Raw genomic sequence first — 23,044 nt, 5'->3', positions numbered from 1 at the left:
TCCCCAACAGATTAAGGGGATATGCACCTAGAATGACAATTCCAAATTAAAATTCCACACAAACACAGTAACACACAAATGCCAGCAGATTCCTTCCACAGCCACAATAACTACATCCCGTATTTGGGAAGGTAATTGCTGAAATTTTCCTAGCAAATGTTTATGAAAAATGAAACAGATTTTCATGTTATGTATATGCTTACCTCCAGCTTATTTTTCTATTAAAAAAAAAAAAAAGCGATCACAAGACAATCCTAAAAGAGAATCCAATTAATTTCAAGACTAATGGGTACCCTCATCTCTAATTAAGATGCAGGAGTATCCTGATTAAAATCCCCTAGCAATGACAAACTGTGAACTTGGCTATATTGTGGGGGAAAGGGTAGAAAAAAAAAAGAGGGAAGTTCAATTATATGGCAGTGACAAGATCTTATTTAAACATGTAATTAAAGTCTTTTTAATGACATTCTGGACCTAATTATGGATCTGCTATTTGCAGTGTTAATTAATTCACTCTAACTTGGCAATACATGTACAGTACTGATACATATAAATAAAGCCTATCATTGCCCAACCCAAATGACAGGAATCTAAGTTACACAGTTTAGGGCTGTGTTATGTGAGTGTCAGACAGTAAATGACAATGGCTGTGGATGTTTGCTGACAGCCGTGGGGGAAAGTGTTTATATTGCCTAGACAAGTATGCACACAGGAAAGGAGAGCTTCCCTCCCCTTTTAAAAAGTAAATACATATCTCTATTCATACTCGGTTCTCTCACCACAAATCCGTTCACAGAGAAGTTTGGGAACCAATCGTATATTCATAAAAGAACTGCTACAGAGAAGAAATTAAAGAATATGTAACTTCCAATTAATTTATCTAAATCATAATTTACAGATACAGCATCTCAGAAAAATGCTAGAAACTTCCCTTAGCCTACCAGCGGAGTAGGGCAGTTCTTAACCTGGGTTCCACAGATGGGCTTCAAAGGGTCTATGAACCCTTTGAAATTACATATACAATTCTTGTTTATAGAATGAGAAATTTTCTGGGACAAATCTATAGCTTTCATCAGATTCATAAAAGGATCCAAAAATCAACAAAGATTAAGAGCTGCTCCTTTTCCTGAGAAACAAAAACAAGACAGCCACTGATGATCCTTAGCTATTTAATGCACATCAAAAACACAGACAGCTTCCACAATTCTAAAGACAAAAGATATTCAAAAGATGAACAATAAACATGTCAACACACTTGGCTAAGTTTCTATTTTTACTGGTAATAAATATTTTTACTGGAAGCAAACAGCATCAAATCAAGGACCTTCGGGAAAGTCTGAAGCAACGTTTATTCCTTCCTGCCTAAACCTAAAAGGAGAGGGGGCTTTCTGATCTACCATGCTACAAATTTCTACAAGAACACACCTCTATGGAAATGTAGCCCAAGACTTTTGGAAAGAACTCCACAGCATAAACTTGCATTATTTTTCTAATCTCAACTGTTTTTATTTCTTTTAAGTAAGCAGTGGTATAAGTCTTTTTAAGTGTTTCTTTTTGGAATGGCTTATAGAAAATGGCACCCTGGGACCTTTAGCTCTACGTCCCCCAAATTTTCTTTCAAGAATCTCATCCAGGAAGTTTCTTTAAAGAAGATAATTCACCTGACCTGAATCAGGTTGATTTAGGTCAAAACAATCTGAAAACTAGATGTGTCCCAGTGGAAAGCCTCGAAACTTCTCCAGTTCCTCAAAAATGCCACTATATGCCACTCTACTACAGGTCAAGGAGGATGGCAATCCAAAGGTATCACTTGTTGATATTCCCAGATGGCGTGCCGTACAGCCTATAATCACTGGTTGCCACGCATCATTTCTTGTAGATAAATGGTATTCATGTGATAGGCTGCCATCCAATTTGGATGGCTCTGAGCATTCCAATAATACGGCTGAGAAGCAGCAGCATAGTATTCCTGCCACGCCCTGTAGTAAGCCTTCCAGTACTCCTCATAGTCCTGATAGGTATTAGAAAAACTCGGATGTGTTTCCCTATGGTGGTCATACCAAAAATCTTCCTGGGGTTCTGTCTGCAATCGATAGGAAGACCGCCTGGGAAGGTTTCTCCGGCTCTGCTTAGCTCTCTGGTTATGGTTAGCTCCCTCTTTATGCCTTGCCTTTATTTGGATTTCAGGTGATTCCTGATACTCTACTAGACGAGGGGTGTCATTTCCATTCAGAGGTTGTTCCAAAGAGATATGGCCACCCACAGGAATAGATTCCAAGTCTTTCAGCTGAGTATCAGAAGAACCTTCCAAGTATGACTTACTTCCTTTGCTCTGGGAAGAAGTCCTTGAACTGTAAGAATCACTGTCACTCTCAGAGTCTCCAGATTGGCTACTACTTGTCAACATCTGCACTCTCTCTTCAGTAATTCTATTTCTCACAAAACCATTTTGAGGATTCACCGTCTGATCCCCAGGACCTGTGTAGTGTCTGATGATTTCCACAGGTTTCTCTAACCCCTCTTTAATATAGTGTTCATAATCCTCCACCAATTCTGCAAAAGTCAAAGTACATGGCAGATGGGTTTTAAAGGAAGACAGACAAGGAATTTTGGGGAGTGACACAGAAGCTTCTTTGACTTGGTGCTGACTGTTAGTAGAGTTTTCAACAGAGGTCTGAATAGAATTCTTCACTTGCTCTTCCAATTGTACGGCACAGCCCAGTTCTTTTGGTGACATGGCTTTTTCTACAATTCCACACTCTGAGTGGCTTTTCACAGGAAGCTTTTGTTTGGTATTATTTTTTGATCTGACTGATAGTGCAGATACAGAAGTATCTCTAGATGAAGCCATGTGGCTACCATGAGCTTTCTGAGTTTGAAAGGTGCTCTCTATTTTTTTAATCTGTTCTAGGGTCTGTGTAGGTGTACTTGCTAAGCCATACGCATGCATGGCAGCTTCAACCTCCACATCCCAATCCAAACATTCTTCCATCAGACCAGCAGGAAGAGGATCTACATAACAGGAATAAAAAAAGTATTAAATTCTCGAGCTGTTCTAGACCAGCATTTTCTGAATGGATTAATAAAGCTTTCCACGGTCAAATAAGAGTAAGCAACAAAATATACTAACACTATACTAAGAAGCTTAATATATTAGTATTTTAAAAGACCTAAGCAAAACTTGCAGTAAAGAAATTTGCCCAAAAATATAAAAGACCCATCCCATACCCCTTCACTCGAAAAGAGCTTATTCTAGGAGTGAGGTATGCCTCTACAGCAATTCTCCCATCTTTCCCCGTCTCCCTCTCCCCAACTCCTCCCCATTATCTCACTACTGATAACAGCAAAACAAGATATTAGAAAATGGATTGTGCTCCCCAAAGCTTACCAACTGGGAAATACTACAACTGCAACTCTGTACCGAAGTAAATCTGCCACCCTATATTCTACCAGGGAGAAATCACTGCCCTCAACAGTGGAGAAAAAAAACCTCCAAGGGGAAAAAAGCCAGATGACTGTGAAAAGATCTGTGGTACCACTGGCACTTGTAAGTTTAAAAAAATTTGCTGGCTCTAACTCTCTAAATTTCCTATCCCATCCAGGCGTGACAATTTGCTTCCACCTGCACCCAGATCTTTCCAAAGTGTGACCAATTTTCATCTTAGGCAAACTAAGTACACAGAGGCCCTTCTTTACAAAGACCTCACCTGTCTGTTGCTGCTAGTGGTGTTCCATGTATGTGTACCCACTACTCATTCCCTCAGATCTGGATTCTTCAGCTGGGGCTCTTGATCCTTCACTGAAGAGACCCTCTAACTAAACTTGGATTCCTACTAAGGTGACATCCCTTGCTTGTGGAGACCTATCATTCAGGCCACTTTCTCTCCTAATCCTGCTCCAGGCAACTCACCTGAACAGTCTGTTGTCACACAAGTGCCTAGTCCAGTATAGTTCTAACACTATAAATGTCATTTTTTCAATTTATTTTTTCCATTATTTATAACTACAAAGATCACCAATAGACTTACACGTAGAGAGAATTAACAAAATATAGTCTTAGAACTGATAGAGAACCTAAAGACCATCTACTCTAAAAACAAATATTTTGTAAATCAGGACATAAGCTTAGAGCAATTTAAAAAATCTGTGAAAATGAGTTATCACAAAGCCAAAACTACTAAAATCCACAGTACTCCCAAACCTGTGCTTCATCTAGCTTTGTAAAAATCACTAAAGGAGTTAGATATAAATTGGTAAAATATTCATTGTTGTATTTATTCAATAACTACATAGTCCATCTTCTAAAAGGTCATGTATACACTATATAAGTATACATTTATGTATCTATACAACGTATATATACACACACTAACATGCATACATTAACATATACAGTTGACCTTTGAATAACACGGGTTTGAACTGCGGGTATGAACTGTGCAGGTCCAGTTATACGCAGATTTTTTCCAATACGTACAACAGTACTAAACAATCTGCTGTTGGCTGAATCAGCGGATGCGGAAAGGCAGATATGGAGGGCTGACTATAAGCTATATAGGGATTTATGCTGCGTGGAGGCTCGGCGCCTCTAACCCCCCCATTGTTGTTCAAGGGTCAGTTGTATAGCAAATAAACCATATTTCCACCCAGGAGGTTTTTTTTTTAAATAAGTTTGTTTATTGATTGATCGATTGATTGATTGGCTGCATTGGGTCTTCGTTGCTGCGCGTGGGCTTTCTCTAGTTGCAGTGAGCGGGGGCTACTCTTCGTTGTGGCACACGGGCTTCTCATTGCAGTGGCTTCTCTTATTGTGGAGCATGGGCTCTAGGCTCGTGGGCTTCAGTAGTTGTGGCTCATGGGCTCTAGAGCGCAGGCTCATTAGTTGTGGTACATGGGCTTAGTTGCTCTGCGGCACGTGGGATCTTCCGGGACCAGGGATCGAACCCGTGTCCCCTGCACTGGCAGGTGGATTCCTAACCACTGCACCACCAGGGAAGCCCCAAGCTGCTTTTTAAAACTGCTGTCTTGGAAACAATGCATGTTTGAAACTATTAATTATCTCTTGAAAACTTTTTTAGAAACCCTAAAAAACTCCTGGGTGGGGACTTCCAGGAGCCACAACTACTGAGCCCACGTGTCACAACTACTGAAGCCCGCGTGCCTACAGCCCGTGTTCCGTAACAAGAGAAGCCACTGCAATGAGAGGCCCACGCACCACAACGAAGAGTAGCCCCTGCTCGCTGCAACTAGAGAAAGCCCGCACGCAGCAACGAAGACCCAACAAAGACCCAACACAGCCAAAAATAAATAAATTAATTAAAAAAAAAAAAAGCAGCTTGATAAATGATTCATTAAAATCAAAAGAAAACACTTCAACATTTTCAGAATAGTGTTCACATTAAAGATACTATTCCTTCCCCATGGTGACAAAGGAGAATATGGCAAGAATTACCTTCATAGCAACATAAGAGGTAAAATACATCCCTTGATATAAAAGAATAAAATCAAATTGCAGGGCTACAAAGTAAAATATGGAGTTAATACAGTAGGAAAATATTTTTCATTTTTCATGTGTCATTAGTTAGCTTGCAATCTTCTCCCTGCTACTTATTAGCTGTAAGACCTTAGGCAAATATTTAACCTATGCCTCAATATCCTCATCTACAAAAGGTAGATAATAATAGCACATACCTCATGTAATTGTGGTGAGAATTAAATGAGTTAACATATATACTTAGAACAGTATCCAACACATCATAAGTACTCTATGTTAGCTATTATTGTTATTAGGCCTATCATTATTATTTTGACAGCAAAATGAAATAGACAAAATATACCTGGTAAAGGCAGAAGGTTGATCTTACATTTCTGGGCAATTTTCATCACCATATTTTCTTCTTCTCCCCTACAGCAGTAGGTCACTGTCAGTCCCAAAGTACCTAAAGCACAGAAGGAATGTTAAGTAGTAAATCAATTCCAGATAAGTGACACTTCAAGTCCACCTGTCACATTATAGCTTCCTCCCCTTAAAGAAAGAACCCAAACTTTTTTCTTTCCTTTTTTTTTTTTTTTTTACCAAAACGGCCAGCTCTGCCAATCCGATGCATATATGTCTCCCAATCCAATGGTACATCCAGGTTTACAACCAGATTCACGTTCTCAGCATCAATTCCACGGGAAGTCTTGAATTGAAGAAGAGAACAATTGTTTGTTCGCATTAGCCATTGCATGGCACACTATATTATTCAGTATAACCAAGAGCCAAATTAAGAATAGGAGGATATTTAAGAGCAAAGAGAATATTTAGGAGCAAAGGAAAAGAAAATTCATTTCTAATGACTAATTTCAACAATAAAGATAAAAATATAAAAGACAATTTTAGGAAGAAAGCATATTCCCCAGCACTGGAAAGACAATTATCTTCTGGTATTCTTGTCAGATACACCCACTTAAAATAATAGATGAAATCTGTATATTTGATAACAGAACTTATGTCCAGATGGATTAGTCACCCAAACTGAACAGGAAATTTACCAAATCTGTGGAAACGAGGACTCTGCAATGAAACTGCTTCAGTTTAGCCATAGCATCAAGACGCTGATTCTGATTCATGTTGCCTAAAAAGACCCAGAAAGAAAGTCATATAAAAACAAGTGAACATACATTTATCAAATCCACAAAAATCAGAAATCATAATTGCCAGTCTTAACACTTTAACAACCAAAGTTAATTCTGTCCTTATATGCAAATCTAGGTTAAGAACTAAAGTCAGGGAAAAAAAAAAAAAAAAGACCTAAAGTCAGAATCTTCTAAAATATGGTTAGGCAATCAACTCGAAATTCAATTTTAAATGGTGACTAGGCTATGCCTGTAGATATAACATTATATCTACAAAGTGCCATATGAGGTTTAACAATTCTTAGGAAAATAAAATTGCTTTAACCAGCTGTTTACCAATTCGGTGTTGAAGTGTGATCTATCATCCAAATACTGGTCCATGAGAAAACGGCCTCCCCAGTATCTCATGATATACCACGACTAAATGAGCTTATGCTAACAGGTTAAAAACTAAGCTGACATAGCAATCAAAACTCTAAAAAGGATCTCACTTATCAAAAATTCCTTTAAATCTTTCATTCCTAGGTCAACAGTAATAATTTAGCTTTGTGTCAAAAATGAATCAGTTTTGCCTTCCACAAGACTGTAAAAGTCAATTTAGTTAGCAATTCTTTGCATTTTTTACAATGATTACCTTAAGATAACAAAGACAGACTCTATTTTGTAAAGTTATTAAGTTCTTTGTGGATATAACTCCAGTTTTCTCGTTTTTTAGTATATACCATGTTACTTCTTAAAAAGACAAATCCCAGTGAAAAATAAACCTGAAATTCCTTTTACTCTGAAGACTCAGTGTAACCTCACACTCACAAGACAACTCAGGAAATGGTATCTCTTCCTCCTGACCTTGGAGAAGCTTCAAGTCAGGATACTAGGTTAAAGGTTAAAGGTTAAAGTTAAGAGATGAACTTACCTGAAATGCACTCTGCAGGAAAGCCTTTAGAAGAAAGGATATCAGCCAAGTGTTGTGCTCTATCAAAAATAACACAGAGGGTTATAACTTTACAAATACTGCCCCACACCTATCCTTTTATTTCACAAGTTCCCCAGATGACTTTTTAAGGTACATTACCTGCTGTGTAAATTAGAAAAGACTAAGGCTTGATTAAATGGAATTTTGCTGAACAATTCTTGTAAATGCTGAGTCTTTTCCTCAAAAATCTTATGGGCCAAAGGGTATGAACTGACAACTTTGTAGTACTGCTTCAAACCTACAAAGAAGACTCTTCTGTTAAAATGAACATATTTTCTATAGCAAATATGAAAGCAAAAGCCAACTTAGCAAAGGAAAGCTCCAGAATATCACAAACAAATCCACTAAATATCCAATATCTGTACACACCTATGAGACTCGGATCACTGGAATTTAGTCTTACAAAAGTGGGCTCTCTCATGTACTTTGTCAAAGCATTAGCCAAAAATTCAGGGTAAGTAGCTGACACTGCCAACATCTGTTTACTAGCAGGCAAGGAAGAATAAATCCAACTGCAAAATAGAAGAAAAACACACACACCATGGAAACTATTCAGATGATAATCACCACCTAGAAAAGCAAAAGATAGATACTTTGGGGCACCATTTTAATAGTCAAGTTAGTTATTTTTCTTACTTTATTTGCTCCTGGAAGCTGCCTTCTTCTAAAAGCTTATCTGCTTCATCAAGAATAAAGAGACGTATACTGCCTGGATTCAAGTAGTCAAGTTCTATCAGTTGTTTAATTCTGCCTAAAGTCCAGAAAAAAACATATTCAAATATTCATAGGCACCAAATCTGTGCAAATTTCAGCCAATGTTGTTATTCTACTTACAGGTTGAATTGATGACTTTCCTGACCCAACCCTCATTATTCTTTACACACTAAACCACAAATTAGAAATCTTGAGTTCTGATCTTCCCTAAGTCCATTATTTTTTCCCTCACATTTCATCACCAATACGTATGGAAAATAAACACTTCCTGTCAAAAGACTTGTAAGGCACTGAATGCTAGATTATGATTCTGAGTGATTCATGACCGAAGGACTAATACGGAAGCAAAGAATAATCCCAATCCATGGCTTAGAAGAGCTTTCTGAAATCATCTCATTCCTCTTCTTCTCAGAAGCCTATCCCATACTTGTTCTTAAACATCCTTAGAAACAGAAATTTCATAAATTCTGTTGGTAATCCAGTCATGTGTTTATATCTCACTAATCTAATGCTCTTCATTTTTAATCCTCAAAATAATTACCATAATTATCAAAGATTGCCATATTCTTATTGTTATATAGAAGTGTTCAGTTACTTAAAAGCCCCAGTTATTAACAGGCATTGATATCTTACCAGGAGAACCAACAGCAATATGACACTTTTTAAGTCTGGTTTTGTCTTGTGATAATGGAGTCCCTCCGATAAACACATGACACTCTAAGCCTTCCATTTTTATTCCAATGGCTGTGATAACAGAATGTATCTGTATAGCAATTTCTCTTGTAGGAGCCAAGATCAAAATCTAAAAAGAAACATAAAATATACCTTTAACAAGTCGGTAGAATAAATACATAAGGCAGGACTCAAAAAGCTTTACAGTGTTTTTTAACCCAGATATGAGTATCTGTATTAAAAAACACTGTTGAAGAGTCATCATCAGATATACATGACTGAGAACTTGAAATACAGCCTGCTGTAACTACTAAACCACAAAGTAAGACTATGAGGATCATACCTGATTCATCTTTATATCCCCAATGCCTGGCATACTGTTTAAACATAACAAATCTTTGCTGAAGAAATGATCTCCAAACCCAAACCTCCTGTTAATTTGGGTAAGGCCCTCTTAGACCTACTCTGAGAGAACCCAGAAGATGGGAGATCAGTATAATACATTCACTGTAAGTACCACATGCAGTTACCTACAATAGCCAAACACCTCATTACCATGAATCAGGTCAAACGCTAAACCTCACCACAATCTAGTGGGCAAATAAATGAATAAAGAGGGCTGCCCTGGTGGCACAGTGGTTGAGAATCTGCCTGCCAATGCAGGGGACACGGGTTCGAGCCCTGGTCTGGGAGGATCCCACATGCCGCGGAGCAACTGGGCCCGTAAGCCACAATTACTGAGCCTGCGCGTCTCGAGCCTGTGCTCCGCAACAAGAGAGGCTGCGATAAGTGAGAGGCCCGCGCACCGCGATGAAGAGTGGCCCCCGCTCGCCACAACTAGAGAAAGCCCTCGCACAGAAACGAAGACCCAACACAGCCATAAATAAATAAATAAATAAAATTTAAAAAAAAAGAATAAAGAATCCCTATCTGTATTCTCAAGTAATGACAAAATTGACACACATGGCAGACTTATTTTATTTAACACGCAGTAATAATAGAAATCTCTAAACTTCTAACACTAATAATGTGTATTTGGTCACCAATCACACCAACACCACTCAACAGCCTTAAGGTCTACTTTACTTGTATACTTTTCATATGTCTTAACACAATCATCCACTTCTACCTCTGAGGAGCTACTGGTATTTCATCTGACCTGTAGTAAATCCACATAACATACCCTCCTTTGGGTCCTCTGAGCTAAACTCACCTGGGTACTTAGGTTTTCAAGAACAAGAGAGTCCAAAGCAATGGTGGAGAATACACAGGTTTTCCCAGTGCCAGACTTAGCTTGAACAATTAAATCTGAGGAGGAAAAAAAAAAAAAAATTATCATTAGCCAGGACTGACTGAAGAAGCTTAGGTACCAACATGAAATCCCAGAACTAGACAGGTCTCCAGAGATCACATCCTTAACCACTTTCGTTTTTAAGTTAACTCTAAAACAAACATGTGGCCATATCCAGAAACAGGCCTCCTCCCTGAACCTCCACCATTTCTCTTCTTTTTTTGGCTTACAAAGCAGAAATTTATTTTCTCAAAGTTTTGGAGGCCAGAAATATGAAATCAAGGTATCAGCCGGGCCACATTCCCTCCTAAGGCTCTATGGTACAATCCTTCCTGTCTCTTCCAGCTTCTGACGGCTGAGACATTTCTTGGCTTGGAGCTGTGTAACTCCAATCTCTGCCTCCATTTTCACATGGCTTTCTTCTCTGCCTTTCTCCCTTCTCTTATAAGGACTCTTGCCACTGGATTTAGGGCCTACCCTAATCCAGGCTGATCTCATCTGAGATCTTTCCTGCCGTTTATATTCCCAAACGTAGAACCACCTGACAGCGTGGAATGGACCTCAACTATCTCCAAATTCAATACTGCGCCTCCGTTTGACAGAGGAGGAAACTGACGCTCGCGTGCGTGCGGCGTCTTGCCCCGGGCCGAGCCCTGCAAGACGGCCGCTCTGGGCCCTTCCCGGCCCTCGCCACGGACATGGCCGCCGCCGCCCCCTCCTCCGGCCCTTCCGGTCCCTCCAGGGCCCCAGCCCTCACCGAGTCCGCACCGCCCCAGCGGTATGGCCTTGAGCTGCACGGGCGACGGCCGCTCGAAGCCAACCGCCTGCAGCCCCTCCAGCACCGGCCGCGACAGCAGCAGCGACTCGAAGTCCCCCGGCTCCGCCAGCAGCACGTCCCCGGTGCGGGTCCGCGGGCCGCTGATGTCATGAGCCGTCCGCAGACTCCGCACTGGCCGGGGCGCTGGCTCCGGGGCCGCGAACTGCGCGGCCACGCGCTCCGCAGGCATAGTGCTCTCCATAGTCTTTAAGGCCGCCGGGGCTTCAAATGCCGCCGCCATGCTAGCCGCACCGCCGGATCTCGCGGTACTTGGGGCGAGGCGGAGAGCCTGAGAACAAGAAGAGGAAAAACTTTATTGGCAGTCTTCCTGCGAAGACACTGACACTCCCGGCCTCGAAGAGGAGGGGTAAGGGACGGAAGTCGGAGGCTTAGAAAGACTCGGAAACAGCTATAACAACAAAAAAACGTGGCCTGAGGAAGGCGGGAAAAGGGAGGGGAGGAAAGCTGAGGCTACCGGTGTGTCGCCGCCTACTGCCTGCAGAGGACGCCGCGCGCTCACGGTGGGAGCACTACCCCGCCCTGCGCCCGCGTTGCCGACCTCACAATGCTGCCTTTGTGAAGAGCCCAGTGCGTCACGCTCCCAGCCTCCTGGCTTCGGCTCGGCGGTCAACTCCTCCGGCTCCCCACCGTGTCCCGCCCCAGCTCGCTGCCTCCTCCTGTGCTCGCAGAGAGCGCCCGAAGTACAGCGAGATTTAGGATTGACCACGTTGCCTGGTATATATCTGTGTGCTTTCATCTCTGCGTTCCCAGCCCTTAGCACAGTACCTGGCACACGCTGAGCTCTGATAAAAGCAAATCGAATTGGAACCAGCAACTGGACTGACAACTCCCACATTAGTATCTACACCTCCGACCTTCCTCTGAACTCCAGACTTGTACATCCATCTCCCTTCTCAGCACCTCCACTTTATGTCTAATAGCTCAAATTTAACGTTTTCTGTGTGTTGCTCCTATCCCTCCCCACCACCATCTCATGGATAACAACAGTCTTTACCACTTTATTTTAGGTCTCTGCTCAAATACCACCTTTTCAAAGAGGACTTTCCTGAACACTCTATCTGAGATAGCTCCCCCATCCTGGCAGCTCCGCCGCCTTTCCCATCGCTCTCTATTCCCTTGTTCTGCTTTATTTTTCTTCATGGTACTTATCACTAGATGAAATCATATGTTTATTGTCTGTCTCCCCCACTCTATGAGGACAGGGACCTATTCTCTTTTGTTCTCTGCAGTATCCCTAATCGGAAATAACAATCTGACACAGAGTAAGTGCTCAATATTTATTGAATAAATGAGCTCCTATAACAAATTCTGAGTCATAACTCCAAATGTAAGTATTTTTGGAACCTAATATTATTCACAATTACAAATCTAAAGATTATATCATAATTCTGGTCGTTATCTCTCACCAGCCTCACACTTCCCTACACACACACACACACACACACACACACACAAACACGGTGATGATTCAGATTCCAAAGGAGGTAGGAGGACTTTGGCAAGGTAATCCCGCTGGAAAGGGATTCTCAGATGCATTTTTCTTAGAAATTTACAAAACATTGAGAAAATGTCAACTGTTCATATGAAAGAAGGGGGCCTGTTGGGAGTGGGCAGTAAAGGTTCCAGACTTCCTCTTAGTACCCCACCTCTTTCATCCACCTAATCCCTAAATCCCAAACCTGGGAATTAATTATTCTTGACTCCACCTTCCATTATCCCTCACCCCTTTCTTTTTTTGGGGGGAGATTTGGATTGACCAGGGATTGAACCCGGGGCCATGGCAGACAGTGAAAGCACCGAGTCCTAACCACTGGACCGCCAGGAAAGTCCCTCCTCTTTCTAACAGTTACTTGAGGGCAAGTAATTTTGTTTCCAAATATCTCATCCATATTTCTTCTCCAGTCTCCATAGAATCTGTCCTATTTTAGGTCCCTTTTAAGGGTCCTATTTTAGGACCTTTTAGGTCCTAACTATCACAACAACCTCCTGAATGGTTCCCCTGCCCAAATATTGCAGTTATGTTACTAGGCATAAATTATATTGCTATAGCTAAAAACAAATCAATACAATTATTTTCCTGAGTAGTTACAAACTGTAATAATGCTGTTGGTCGTAATTTTTAGTGCCATAAAAATAAGATGTAAAGGTAAGAGACCATTTAATAACCAGGTAAGGTATGAGAGTAACATACGCAGAAACCAGTTGGACTGTTGTCTGCCTGCTGGCCTCCTTCAGGATAAAATCACAATGGGACCCCAGCCTCTTTGTATGCTGTTCTGTCTACTTGGAAAATCTTTCCTCACCTATGTACCTGGAAGCTAGAGGGGGGAAGGATTCCTGTGAATTGAAGAAGTAGGAGTAAAAGGTAGACTCGGAATGGATTTTCAGGTTCAAATGGTCCCAGGCAATGATTTCACAATGGAAGTTTCTGCACCCAGAGGAAAGGAAAATAATATAAACAAAAACATAGACATAAGGTGCCCCTCCACCGAATGTGAGGATCCGTGGGAATATGTGGAAAGAAGGGAAAGCACTAAGATTTTTATAGCCACTTTTTCTCATTTGATCCTCAAAGCAACAAAGGGTAGGCAACCTTATTATTTGCATTCAATCTGCAAACATCTCTTTATTCATTCTTTCAACAGAAATCTTCTAAACGCCTAATACGAATCAGCCAGATGCTGGAGATACAAAACTGGGACAAAATAAGCAGAGCATTTGCCCTCAAGAAGAAAGATACATGCAAACAGATAGCTCTGACCAAGGAGGAAATATGCAAGTAGCACAAGGTGGTGTAAAATTACATGCCGTACTGACACTTTTCAGGGCCTTAGCTCAAAGTGTGGCTGTCATGTGGGAGAGCGTGAGAACATCTGAAAAATTGAGAAAAACAGCTTTTGGTATTCAGAGACCAATAGCTTTCTTCTCTATGCCCTTCTCTCCCCATCCCAAATCAAAGTGGTTTAAAGCATGCATGGAACTATAAGAAAACCTCCATGCCCAGGTCACTCTTTTCCTAATCCCTGGAGTCTAGCACTTCTGCCAAGATAGCTGAACCAGGAGACAAAGCGCAAGTCCCTTGAAGCACTGGGGGATGATTTTCTGAGCTGATCCTGAAGGATAGATGTGGAGTTCATCAGGCAGCGGGGGTGGAAGGAAAGCTCACCAGGCAGACAAGTTAGAAAGATATTCTGGGCAAAAGGAACAGTTTGTGCAAAGGCGTGGAAGCGTGAGAAACCATAGTAGTTACGGTAAGGTATGAGCTTTAGCATGAACGGAGGTAAGTATGGCAGCACTTACCAGGAAACAAGGTTGCAGAGATATATTGGTCCCATAGTATGGAGGACCTTGTCTGCCACCATAAGGAATATAAAATTAATGTGTTATGCTCGCCCAAAGGAGGATAGTGTTATGTAGCAATAGAGAGAAATACAATTGGAAATATAGACTAGGGCTTGATCAATGACAAAGCTGAGGAGTTTGGATTGTAACTTGCAGGGCATCGAGCATCATCTCAGTTTGGGATCTAATATGAGGTAGTAACTGCAAGGCCCACTTTATATGCTGCTTCTCACACCTAACAACCCCTGGGTCTTTTGGGTGTTCTCCACTGCTTTCTGAGTGTCAGTGCTTAACCTGTGCACTGCTTAGCCAGCAAACAGTGACTGAGCACATGTTTCCTAGTTCTCTCTCCCAGGCAAGGGGAACGTTCCCTCCTATATTCTTCAGTTCATCTGCTCAGTGGACTAGCGCCATCAATAAACTTAAGTTATATCGTTTATTAAGTAACAATATCTGGCCTTCTGGACAGAATTTTTCACGTCCCTGCTCAGTCCTATGCAGCTACCTTTCAACGTGGAGAATAACTATTTTCATATGTGCCCCTTGGTCTATGGGATGACTATGTCTTCAGTACCTTTTCAAACAGGAATGAGGAGAGGGGAAGAAGCAGCAAAGGCCCAGGTTCCTATACTCTGCGCGGCCACCTCCCACCATGGGGACTTGCTTAGCTGGCTTTCAGTAAAGGACCCCAGGCCATCCTCCCTCTCTCTAGACCAGACTCCCCTCTGCCCAAGGCCCGCGTTGATTAATTGCCCCATTTAATACCACAGCCTCAGTCTTTAGGGAGGAAGGCGTCACGTTTGCTCTTCTTCTGAGAATGGGGCCCAATTCATTCTTGTCCAGGCAGCATAATAAATAACCTGCCCCTGTTGGCAGGGAGTTTATTAGAGACTGATGGGACATTTAACAATAACTGGGGGCCTGTGATTTATTAGGTAGGGAGGTTTGTGGCGTCTCTGAAGACTGGGAATGTGGAATTTAATTGATAAAGCGGCTGTCAGGAGCAATGAGATGCACTCAATAGAATACGCATTTGAGGGCTTCTCTTTGGAGCTGTCAGGAAGGGTTTCTGCTAATCATATGCAGCTCCTGCGGATGGTGGTGTCTGCTGGTTATTTGGGTGAGACACAAATGGCAGGGAGGGGACTCTGAAAGGGGCCCGGGGAAGGGTGCACCTGTCAGTTGCCCGGCCTGATGGAAGAATGTGACACAGATGAGCAAAAGGAAAGATTTCCATCACCCCAAGAGAGGGCTCCCCTTCAAGAGGACTTTGTTTCTCTCCTGTGAGCTGTGCAAGAGAACAAGAGGTGCCGAGCACCCACTTCCTGGAGAAGGAGGGAAAGGAAAGAGTTAAGTGGCAAGAGAGATTTGTTCTGGAATTCTAAAGTCCCTAAACCTGACCTATCTGCACCAGAGACCCCCCTTGCCTGGCTCCCCCGCCACAGACACTCATATACACATCGCCCCCCACACACACCACCGGTACCTGCCTCCCCCCAGCACCATAGTTACCCACGTCCACACAGCCTCCTCCTGTCACTGCTGCTTTCATGCCGAGAACAGAGCCACAGAGACTCAGATGGATGGAGCCTCACCTTTTTTCCATTGTTGTCTCCCGGCTCTGGAGACCCCAGAATCCAGGCTGAGAAACTGGAAATAAATTCTTGTGGTCTGGAGCGTGCAGAGCACACCGTACCTTACCTCCTCGGCCCGCCCTCCACCCAGTTTCCCGACAGCAAGGGAGCTTGGCTTTATCTCTGAGGCCATCCATGATGGCACAGCTCCGTCCTCAGGCAGCCCTGAGCCTTTCCAGGCAGCTCTGCTCACATTTGCTGCTCCCCTCATCCCTCAGGCGGTTGCTCAGACTTAAACAAGGCCATGTAAGGCACGAGAGGGGCTTTCTGAGGCAAGTCTGCTTCCCTCCTATGATCCTCCCGCATCTATTCTTAGGTCCCAGGAGACTGATCTGCCTCTGTGTTCCCTCCAGGGAGAGAAAGGGAGGGGGAGGCAAAGCCAGGGAAGAAGAAGTAATTGTCACTGTCTAATCTGAGCCTCAGTGGTGACACTGAGGGACCTCTGAGCAGAATGGATACAGCAACTGGTTTGATTAAATCAAACCTCTCCCGCAACCTTGTTAAATTAAACTGACAGGCCGGGAGCAGATGAGGGAGCGCAGAGGGATCATCACCTGCGGTGGAGGCAGGGGAGGCCAGGAGCTGGGGCTGGGAGGAAGATCAGATGGTAGCAGAGCAGCGGCCTGCCCTTTCCCTTATTTGCCGACTATAGATAGGAGATGAGATTTATGGATGTGAGATGCCTAAGTACCTGTCTGAGCACAGGCTGTGAAAGTGACGCAGAGGCAGACTGCCGCCTCTCAGTAGGCGCTGCAGATTCCCTTGACACTGTCCAATGACAGTGTTCTTGACATTTCAAAGGGCCTTTACACTTTACCTTCACAACAGGCAGGTAACAGTGAGATTATTTTCCTCACTTTACAGTGAGGAAAGGGGCCCGGGGAAGGGTGCACCTGGCACAGGGGGATTACAGGGCCAACTAGCAGGCAGAGATGGGCAGCAGAGCCAGTCTAAGACCCCCAGGTCTCCCACCTGCCCGTCCTGGCTCACTTCACCTCCAGCTTATGCCATTTGGCGGAACTTCCCAGGACTTAGTCCCTGGACTGCCATCTCTTCTCCCACCCACCAGAGAAATGTAAACCACACAGCTTGCTTCGTGGGCCATCAGGAAAATGCCAGTTCCCACCTGGCTTGGGGCAGCCCACCTGCAAAGCACACGGCTGGCTTCTAAAGGTCACGAGGCCATTCTAATGTACTCATATCACTCTCCCACCTGCCCAAGCCATCCCGAGTCATTTCCACTCCACCTAATTACAAGTTAGGGGAGGGGAAGGGGGTGGGTGAGATATTGTTAGCAACACCAGCAAACAGCACTAGGAGACAGATAACACCGATACCCTGCTGGCTTCCTCACCTGTCACCCAGTTCCTCACCTGCCAAAGCTAATTTTCCACTCACCAGTGGCTGAGAGCTCATTTCAGAGTGTGTGAGCCACACACACACTCACACACATGCATGGGTACCCAGTGCCGTTGTGAATAGAGTAATGCCTCACCCAGGATTCCCTTGTTCTCACTTTCCATGCACTCCAATGATTTGTTTATTGACACCTCCACCCTTTTCCAATCTATTTTCCGTAGGGAAGACACTGGGATGGGGAGGCTGGCAAAGACAGTGCGTAGTGATTACTGGAGACCCTGTTGACCCCTACCTCCTCCAAGGCACACTCATCACACGCCAATTAATGATCAGAACCTGGGACAGGGAGAACAAAGGACAGAGGGAAGGGGAGAGAGGAGCAGACTTTCAACCACTGCCGCCATGAAGGAAGCTGGGAGAGAGAGCCGGCACAAGGCGGTAACATTTGCTTGATGAGGACAAACAACTGGAAACAGCACCCACCAGGGGAGAGTATGTATGGGCCACACCAGACATGGCATTGCCATGCTCTTCCCTCATGGCTTTCATCACCACTCTTGACCTGAAAAAGAGCAGGCAGGCAGATAGGTCGAAGGTACTTGGACAAATATCACCAGCTTCCTGAACTCACCGTTGGTGTTGTGACTGGCCGCACCCAAACCCAACATGTCCAACCCATCAATCTGAAATCATAGAAGAGATCTCTAAGGCAAGGAGTTGGATTCCTCTAGAAACACCTACCAAAGTGTAATGGAGGGGAAAGAGGTCTTGGTGGGGAGTAGGGGAAGGGTGGGAGGGACAGGGGAGGGAAGATCACTGGATCTGAGTTCCTTTGCTGATTCTGCCATTAGCAACCTGGGTGACTTAGGGCAAATCACTCAACATTTCTGGGCTGCACTCTCCTAACTTGTAAAGTCATACGCTTGGGTGTGAAATGTAGACTGTCAGACTTAGAGATCACAGAGGAGAAAACTGAGACACAACGAGGTTAAATTACTTGTTCAAGTCCACATGGTGAGTCCTTGGAGTGACAGAAGGCATGGGTTCTGAAGCCAGAGCCTCTGTGTGAACCGAGGGGAGTTCTGGCTCCTCATCCTTTTCCTCATCTGCAGAACAGAGGCAATAGGAGCCCTGCCTCCGAGGGTCTGGGAAGAACAGATGAGTGCCTGACACAAGGAAAGCCTTCAATAAATGTTAGCTAGCTCTATTTTCAGTGACAGACTGGAGGTTCAGACCCACAGAGCTTGACTTCTAGTCTCTCCATGAGGTCACAATTCCCTGATTATCTGTAAGGTCCTTTACAGCTCCCAAATTCTATGATTCTAAGTCAGAGAGATTAAAATGCAAGTTATTTCCAAAACCCTCCAGGCAGAGACACAAAAGACCATTTGGGGGATTCATTATTCACTCTCCATTGCCTCAGTCACTTTCTATGGATGATGATTCATGAGGAATAATCACAGCAGAGAAAACCTGTCCAAATGCAGGGAGGAGGGAGGGCAGTAAAAAACCCAAACTCCTTTGCGTGTTCAGCTCCTGTTCGGCAATGTGCATAATCATTTGTTAAATGATGGCGGTGTTTCTTGGCCTCATTGCCTCTCCGCTCTGGGAACCGGAGGCTGTCTCTTGGTACAGACTGCTGCTGCTGCGCGTCACTGCCCACCCCACCCACACCCCACAAAACCCCAGGGCTCTGGTCAAGCAGAAGCCCTCACAGAAGCAGCTGTCACCCTCAGCACTGGCTCCCCTCAGGGTCATGATCAGAGAGGGCCGGTGTCTGATCAGGGTAAGGACAGTTCTCTGGCACCTGCAAAAGACCAAGAAGAGGCTTAGGAGCCAGCCTGGTGGAAGCAAATATGCACAGGAAGCCAAACCTGAAACTGACCTCTTTTTCTACTTACCCCGTGGCCTCAGTGGGAGAAGCAGGTAGCCTTCTTTCTCTCTTGCTGACAACTCTCCCCCTGGCAGGCTGCCAATGCCTGGTACTTGCTTACAGCTACCAGAAGCTGGTGGAGATGACCAAATAGTGTGTAATAAAATCAGCTTTTGCCCTGAGTTGCAGGCCATGGTGATGTTACAGGGAAGTCAGCGCTGGGCCTCCAGGGAGGCAGATGTGGCAGGATATCCCCAGGGGAGTGCAGGGAGCAAGTCACTTTCCTTCTCAGTGCAGTTTGCATCAACCAGCATTAATGTGCACAAATTCCATAAGTATATCCCCTAGCTGTGCCCTGACATTCTTCAGGTGTCCTTTGCAGTTGAAAAATACTTGCGTTTCCAGCAAATGTTTGCAAAATGGAAATGTTTACTTCCCAGTAGCAATGAGACCATCGCTTAGGCACCATAAGCACAGGCCCATAGCTGCAAATAATTCCAAATAGGGGTTGGTAGCAGCCCATAGACTAACTGCTCATTCTTCAGACTAGTCTAATTTTGCACTTACAATTCCTCTGAATTGTTCAGGTGAAATAATCCATTCATTCATGAAGTTTTCTCAGACTACTATCCTGCTACTGCTTCCTCCAACACCTTCCTTCTGTCCCTCTCCAAAAAGTTTTAGCACCTGCATAACTGGTCTTGCAGCCCAGGGACTTTGTAAAGAAGTGACGGCTGTGAGTGTGGTATCTAAGTTAACACAGTATGCAAGAGTGTTGGCCATTCTGCGGATGGGGAAGTGCTGGGACTCTCCCCTTCAATGGCTCATCATCTCAGTAATCCACATGCCTGCTGCTTTCCGTAGAGGAGGGCAGTAGAAAGAGGTTACCTTGGAAACAGGGAGACTTTATTATAACACCTTTCCAACCCATCTCTTTGGACCTCAGTTGCTCTATCTGAAAGTGAGGAGAATGATACTCTATGTTTGAGGACACCAAAAGCTAACGAGCTTCCTATGACTGAGTCTTTGATTCCACCACCCTGTCAGAAGAGTTTTCCCTTAAACACCAAAGGGAATCTTTCTTTTGGAACCGAGAGGGCTCCCAACATGTAGACCACTTCGTCTCTCTGCTGTCTCTCCTGGTGTTGGGATTGTAAGAAGCAGAGGAGCCCAGGCCTCCGCCTAAGGTGGACAGAGGAAGATATCATGAAAGCTGAGTTAGATTATTCTAAGAAGAGTTAGGCTTCTGTCCAATTCCTCCCCCACCATCCCAGTGTGTCACACCAGACACGCAGTCTCTGCTTAGCACCTCTGGGCCTGCCTGCCAGGAGAGGTCCTCTGCCTGGAGAGAAACAGCTCTGCAGTGATATCTGAACACATTCCAACAGCACGTGTTTATCTCTAGGGTCAGCCTTTCCTGTTGATGCTCGGGAGGTGTGGGGGGAGCGGGGACGGGGATTGGGATAATGGCTGTTGGCAGCCACAGGGGGGGGCGGCATGAGGGCAATGGGGACACGGACCCACCCTTGGGAGGGTGATGTTATGATGAGGTTTCCAGACTGTGTGTGGCCACGTATCTCTCTCCTCACATCAGGTTATCAGGATGAGCTCCTCAGATCTTCTGTTGCCAGTGGAGATGAGATGGTCATTGCCTTAGCCAGGGGCGCCTCATCCAGAGCAGGCTAGGACTTGGTGGGTTGGGACGTCCAGGTGGGAACCATAGGATCTGGAGCCAGGAGAATGGCAGTGTTTCCATTGTTTAGTTTAGGATCTGAGTTCCGTTGGGATACAACTGGTTCTGCCTCTCCCTTTGACCTCAGTCATCGGTGCCAGGACCTTCAGGCTCTGGCAGTAGGGCAGAGGGGACCACCTTCCCTGACTAGACTGGGCAAACCACAAGAGTCTGACACCTTTAGGCACCGTTTCCAGGAGCTGCACCTCAAGAAAAGTACCCACAATACACTTATCCCCACCAGCAAGGGGCAAAGCTGAGATGCTTCTGAGGGTTCCACTCCAGCTCTAGACGGCTTTGAGAAAGTAAGTTCACATCCAATCTCAAGACCTTTGATTTATTCTTTACTTTCAAATGAGGTAATCTCATCTTCCCCCCAGGCTGAGTGTTGCGGGGCAGGAGGGAGGAGGATGAACCATTTGACTCCTCTTCAGCAAAAATGAATCATCCCCTAACCCCCACCCCCATCCTCAGCCCAAGAATATTTATCCCTGTTTATACAACCATGGCAACAGGCTTTATTCTCTACCACTTAAGAAAAAGAAAAGGTGGAAGACAGAGCTATCTCTTCAGAAACCAGGTAAGAGAGAGGGCTCCACACACCCTGGTGTAATGTTGGCCTTCTCAGAGGCAGGGGAGCAAGAAAGTTGCAGTGGCCCAGCATCATAAAAGCACTCCAGAGTTTGACAGTAATTGTCCTCCAAAGTCCTGTGGGAACCACACGGTAATAACACTTCTGACTTGACTGGAACCCATCTCTTTCGAGCACTGCACTGAGATTATGGTCATCAGTTTTTTTTCTTCCATATCCTTGACCTTAAAAGTGGGTAGAATGCAGTCTTTGGCTTTGCTAACAATATATTCTTCATCTCTAAGATGGATTCCCCTTGTCCTGACTACTTCACAGATCACTGTCTAAATAGAGTTTTGTAAGGCATATAAAAGTGTTAAGATTCACATAGGTTTAAACTATAGCAAGGGAAACTGAGGCCAGTAAAAGGAAAGCATCTGTGCAAGGTCATACCGTGTTGTCAATACTCTAGAAGGCTTAATCACCCGGTCCTAAATTCTTGTGAAGACATCAGCCTGCATCTCTGGGAGTTTTAACCATAGCTGCTCTCCTACTAACTTCCAAGAGGATTCCAGTCCTTGAGCTCGCAGGCATGGAGAAAATTAGGCCTGAAACTTGACTCCCAATACTATTTCAACCACACACCCACAGACTCAGTGCCTCCTATACCCGCCACTGCTGTTGGGTGCTGGACAGCAAAGCACCGGCCCTCCGGGTTGAGGAGCTCTTTTGTGGTGTTTCTCCCCTCATCAAGCTTCCTCCGTGAACTATATGTTAACGGGCAGTCCCAGAGGATTCAACTCAAAAACTGGTTCACCTGGGCTGGAGACCTCAGCCCCATCCTTGGGAATGGCTCCCACTCTGAACTCTCCTCGTGTCCTACCCAAAGGGGCCCCTTAGGGATCTCGATTCACAACTGCCAGGAAGCCGGGGGCCGGGCTCTGCAACGCTGAGTGGACCAGCGGGCCGGACTCGCCACGGGCGGTGGCCGGCCTGGGAGAGCAGCAGGAAATGCATTTTCGGGCTCTCCCAGCGGGCGTTGGAAACGCGGGAGCAGATTCTCAGCTCCATCCCGCGGCCGTCGGCTTTTCTGACCCACGCGGGATCCTGTGCCGCGATCTCGAAGGGAGCGAGGCCACCTGAGTTGGCGAGCGGCCACCGAGACACAGGCTTTGGACTGGGTTCTGACCCACCTGTGTGCCTTTTCCTTTTCTCTATAGCGGCTACCGCTGCCCAGCTTCATCCAAAGGGGGCAGTCAGGGCTAGGCCGAGAGCCCTAGGCAAGGTTCACTAAAATTGAGAACCCGGGGCTAAGTGGAGGCCATCCGACTGGACTCTGCAAAGTCTTCATTTCTGAAGGCGTTCATTTTTATCCTCCCTCCCTCCTTCTCTCTCACCTCTCCATGGTAAACACAGGTGGCGCTCTT

At 44.7% G+C, this 23,044-nt stretch overlaps 1 protein-coding gene across 1 annotated transcript; it reads right to left on the bottom strand.

Moving 5' to 3' along the window:
* Positions 1-1,481: 1,481 nt before the first annotated feature.
* Positions 1,482-11,341, bottom strand: DDX20 (DEAD-box helicase 20). The gene is made up of 11 exons (XM_059927752.1): positions 11,026-11,341; positions 10,191-10,285; positions 8,939-9,107; positions 8,228-8,342; positions 7,961-8,103; positions 7,691-7,829; positions 7,532-7,590; positions 6,535-6,617; positions 6,077-6,182; positions 5,838-5,939; positions 1,482-3,012 (listed from the first exon to the last, which is right to left on the bottom strand). The coding sequence occupies exons 1-11, from the start codon at positions 11,324-11,326 to the stop codon at positions 1,850-1,852; spliced, it is 2,475 nt and encodes an 824-aa protein (XP_059783735.1). The 5' UTR covers positions 11,327-11,341; the 3' UTR covers positions 1,482-1,849.
* Positions 11,342-23,044: the final 11,703 nt, after the last annotated feature.

This window comes from Balaenoptera ricei, chromosome 1, assembly GCF_028023285.1.
Source record: "Balaenoptera ricei isolate mBalRic1 chromosome 1, mBalRic1.hap2, whole genome shotgun sequence".
NCBI lineage: Eukaryota > Metazoa > Chordata > Mammalia > Artiodactyla > Balaenopteridae > Balaenoptera > Balaenoptera ricei.
The sequence above is the reverse complement of the archived record's forward strand: the minus strand, read 5'-3'. Positions and strand labels throughout refer to the sequence as shown.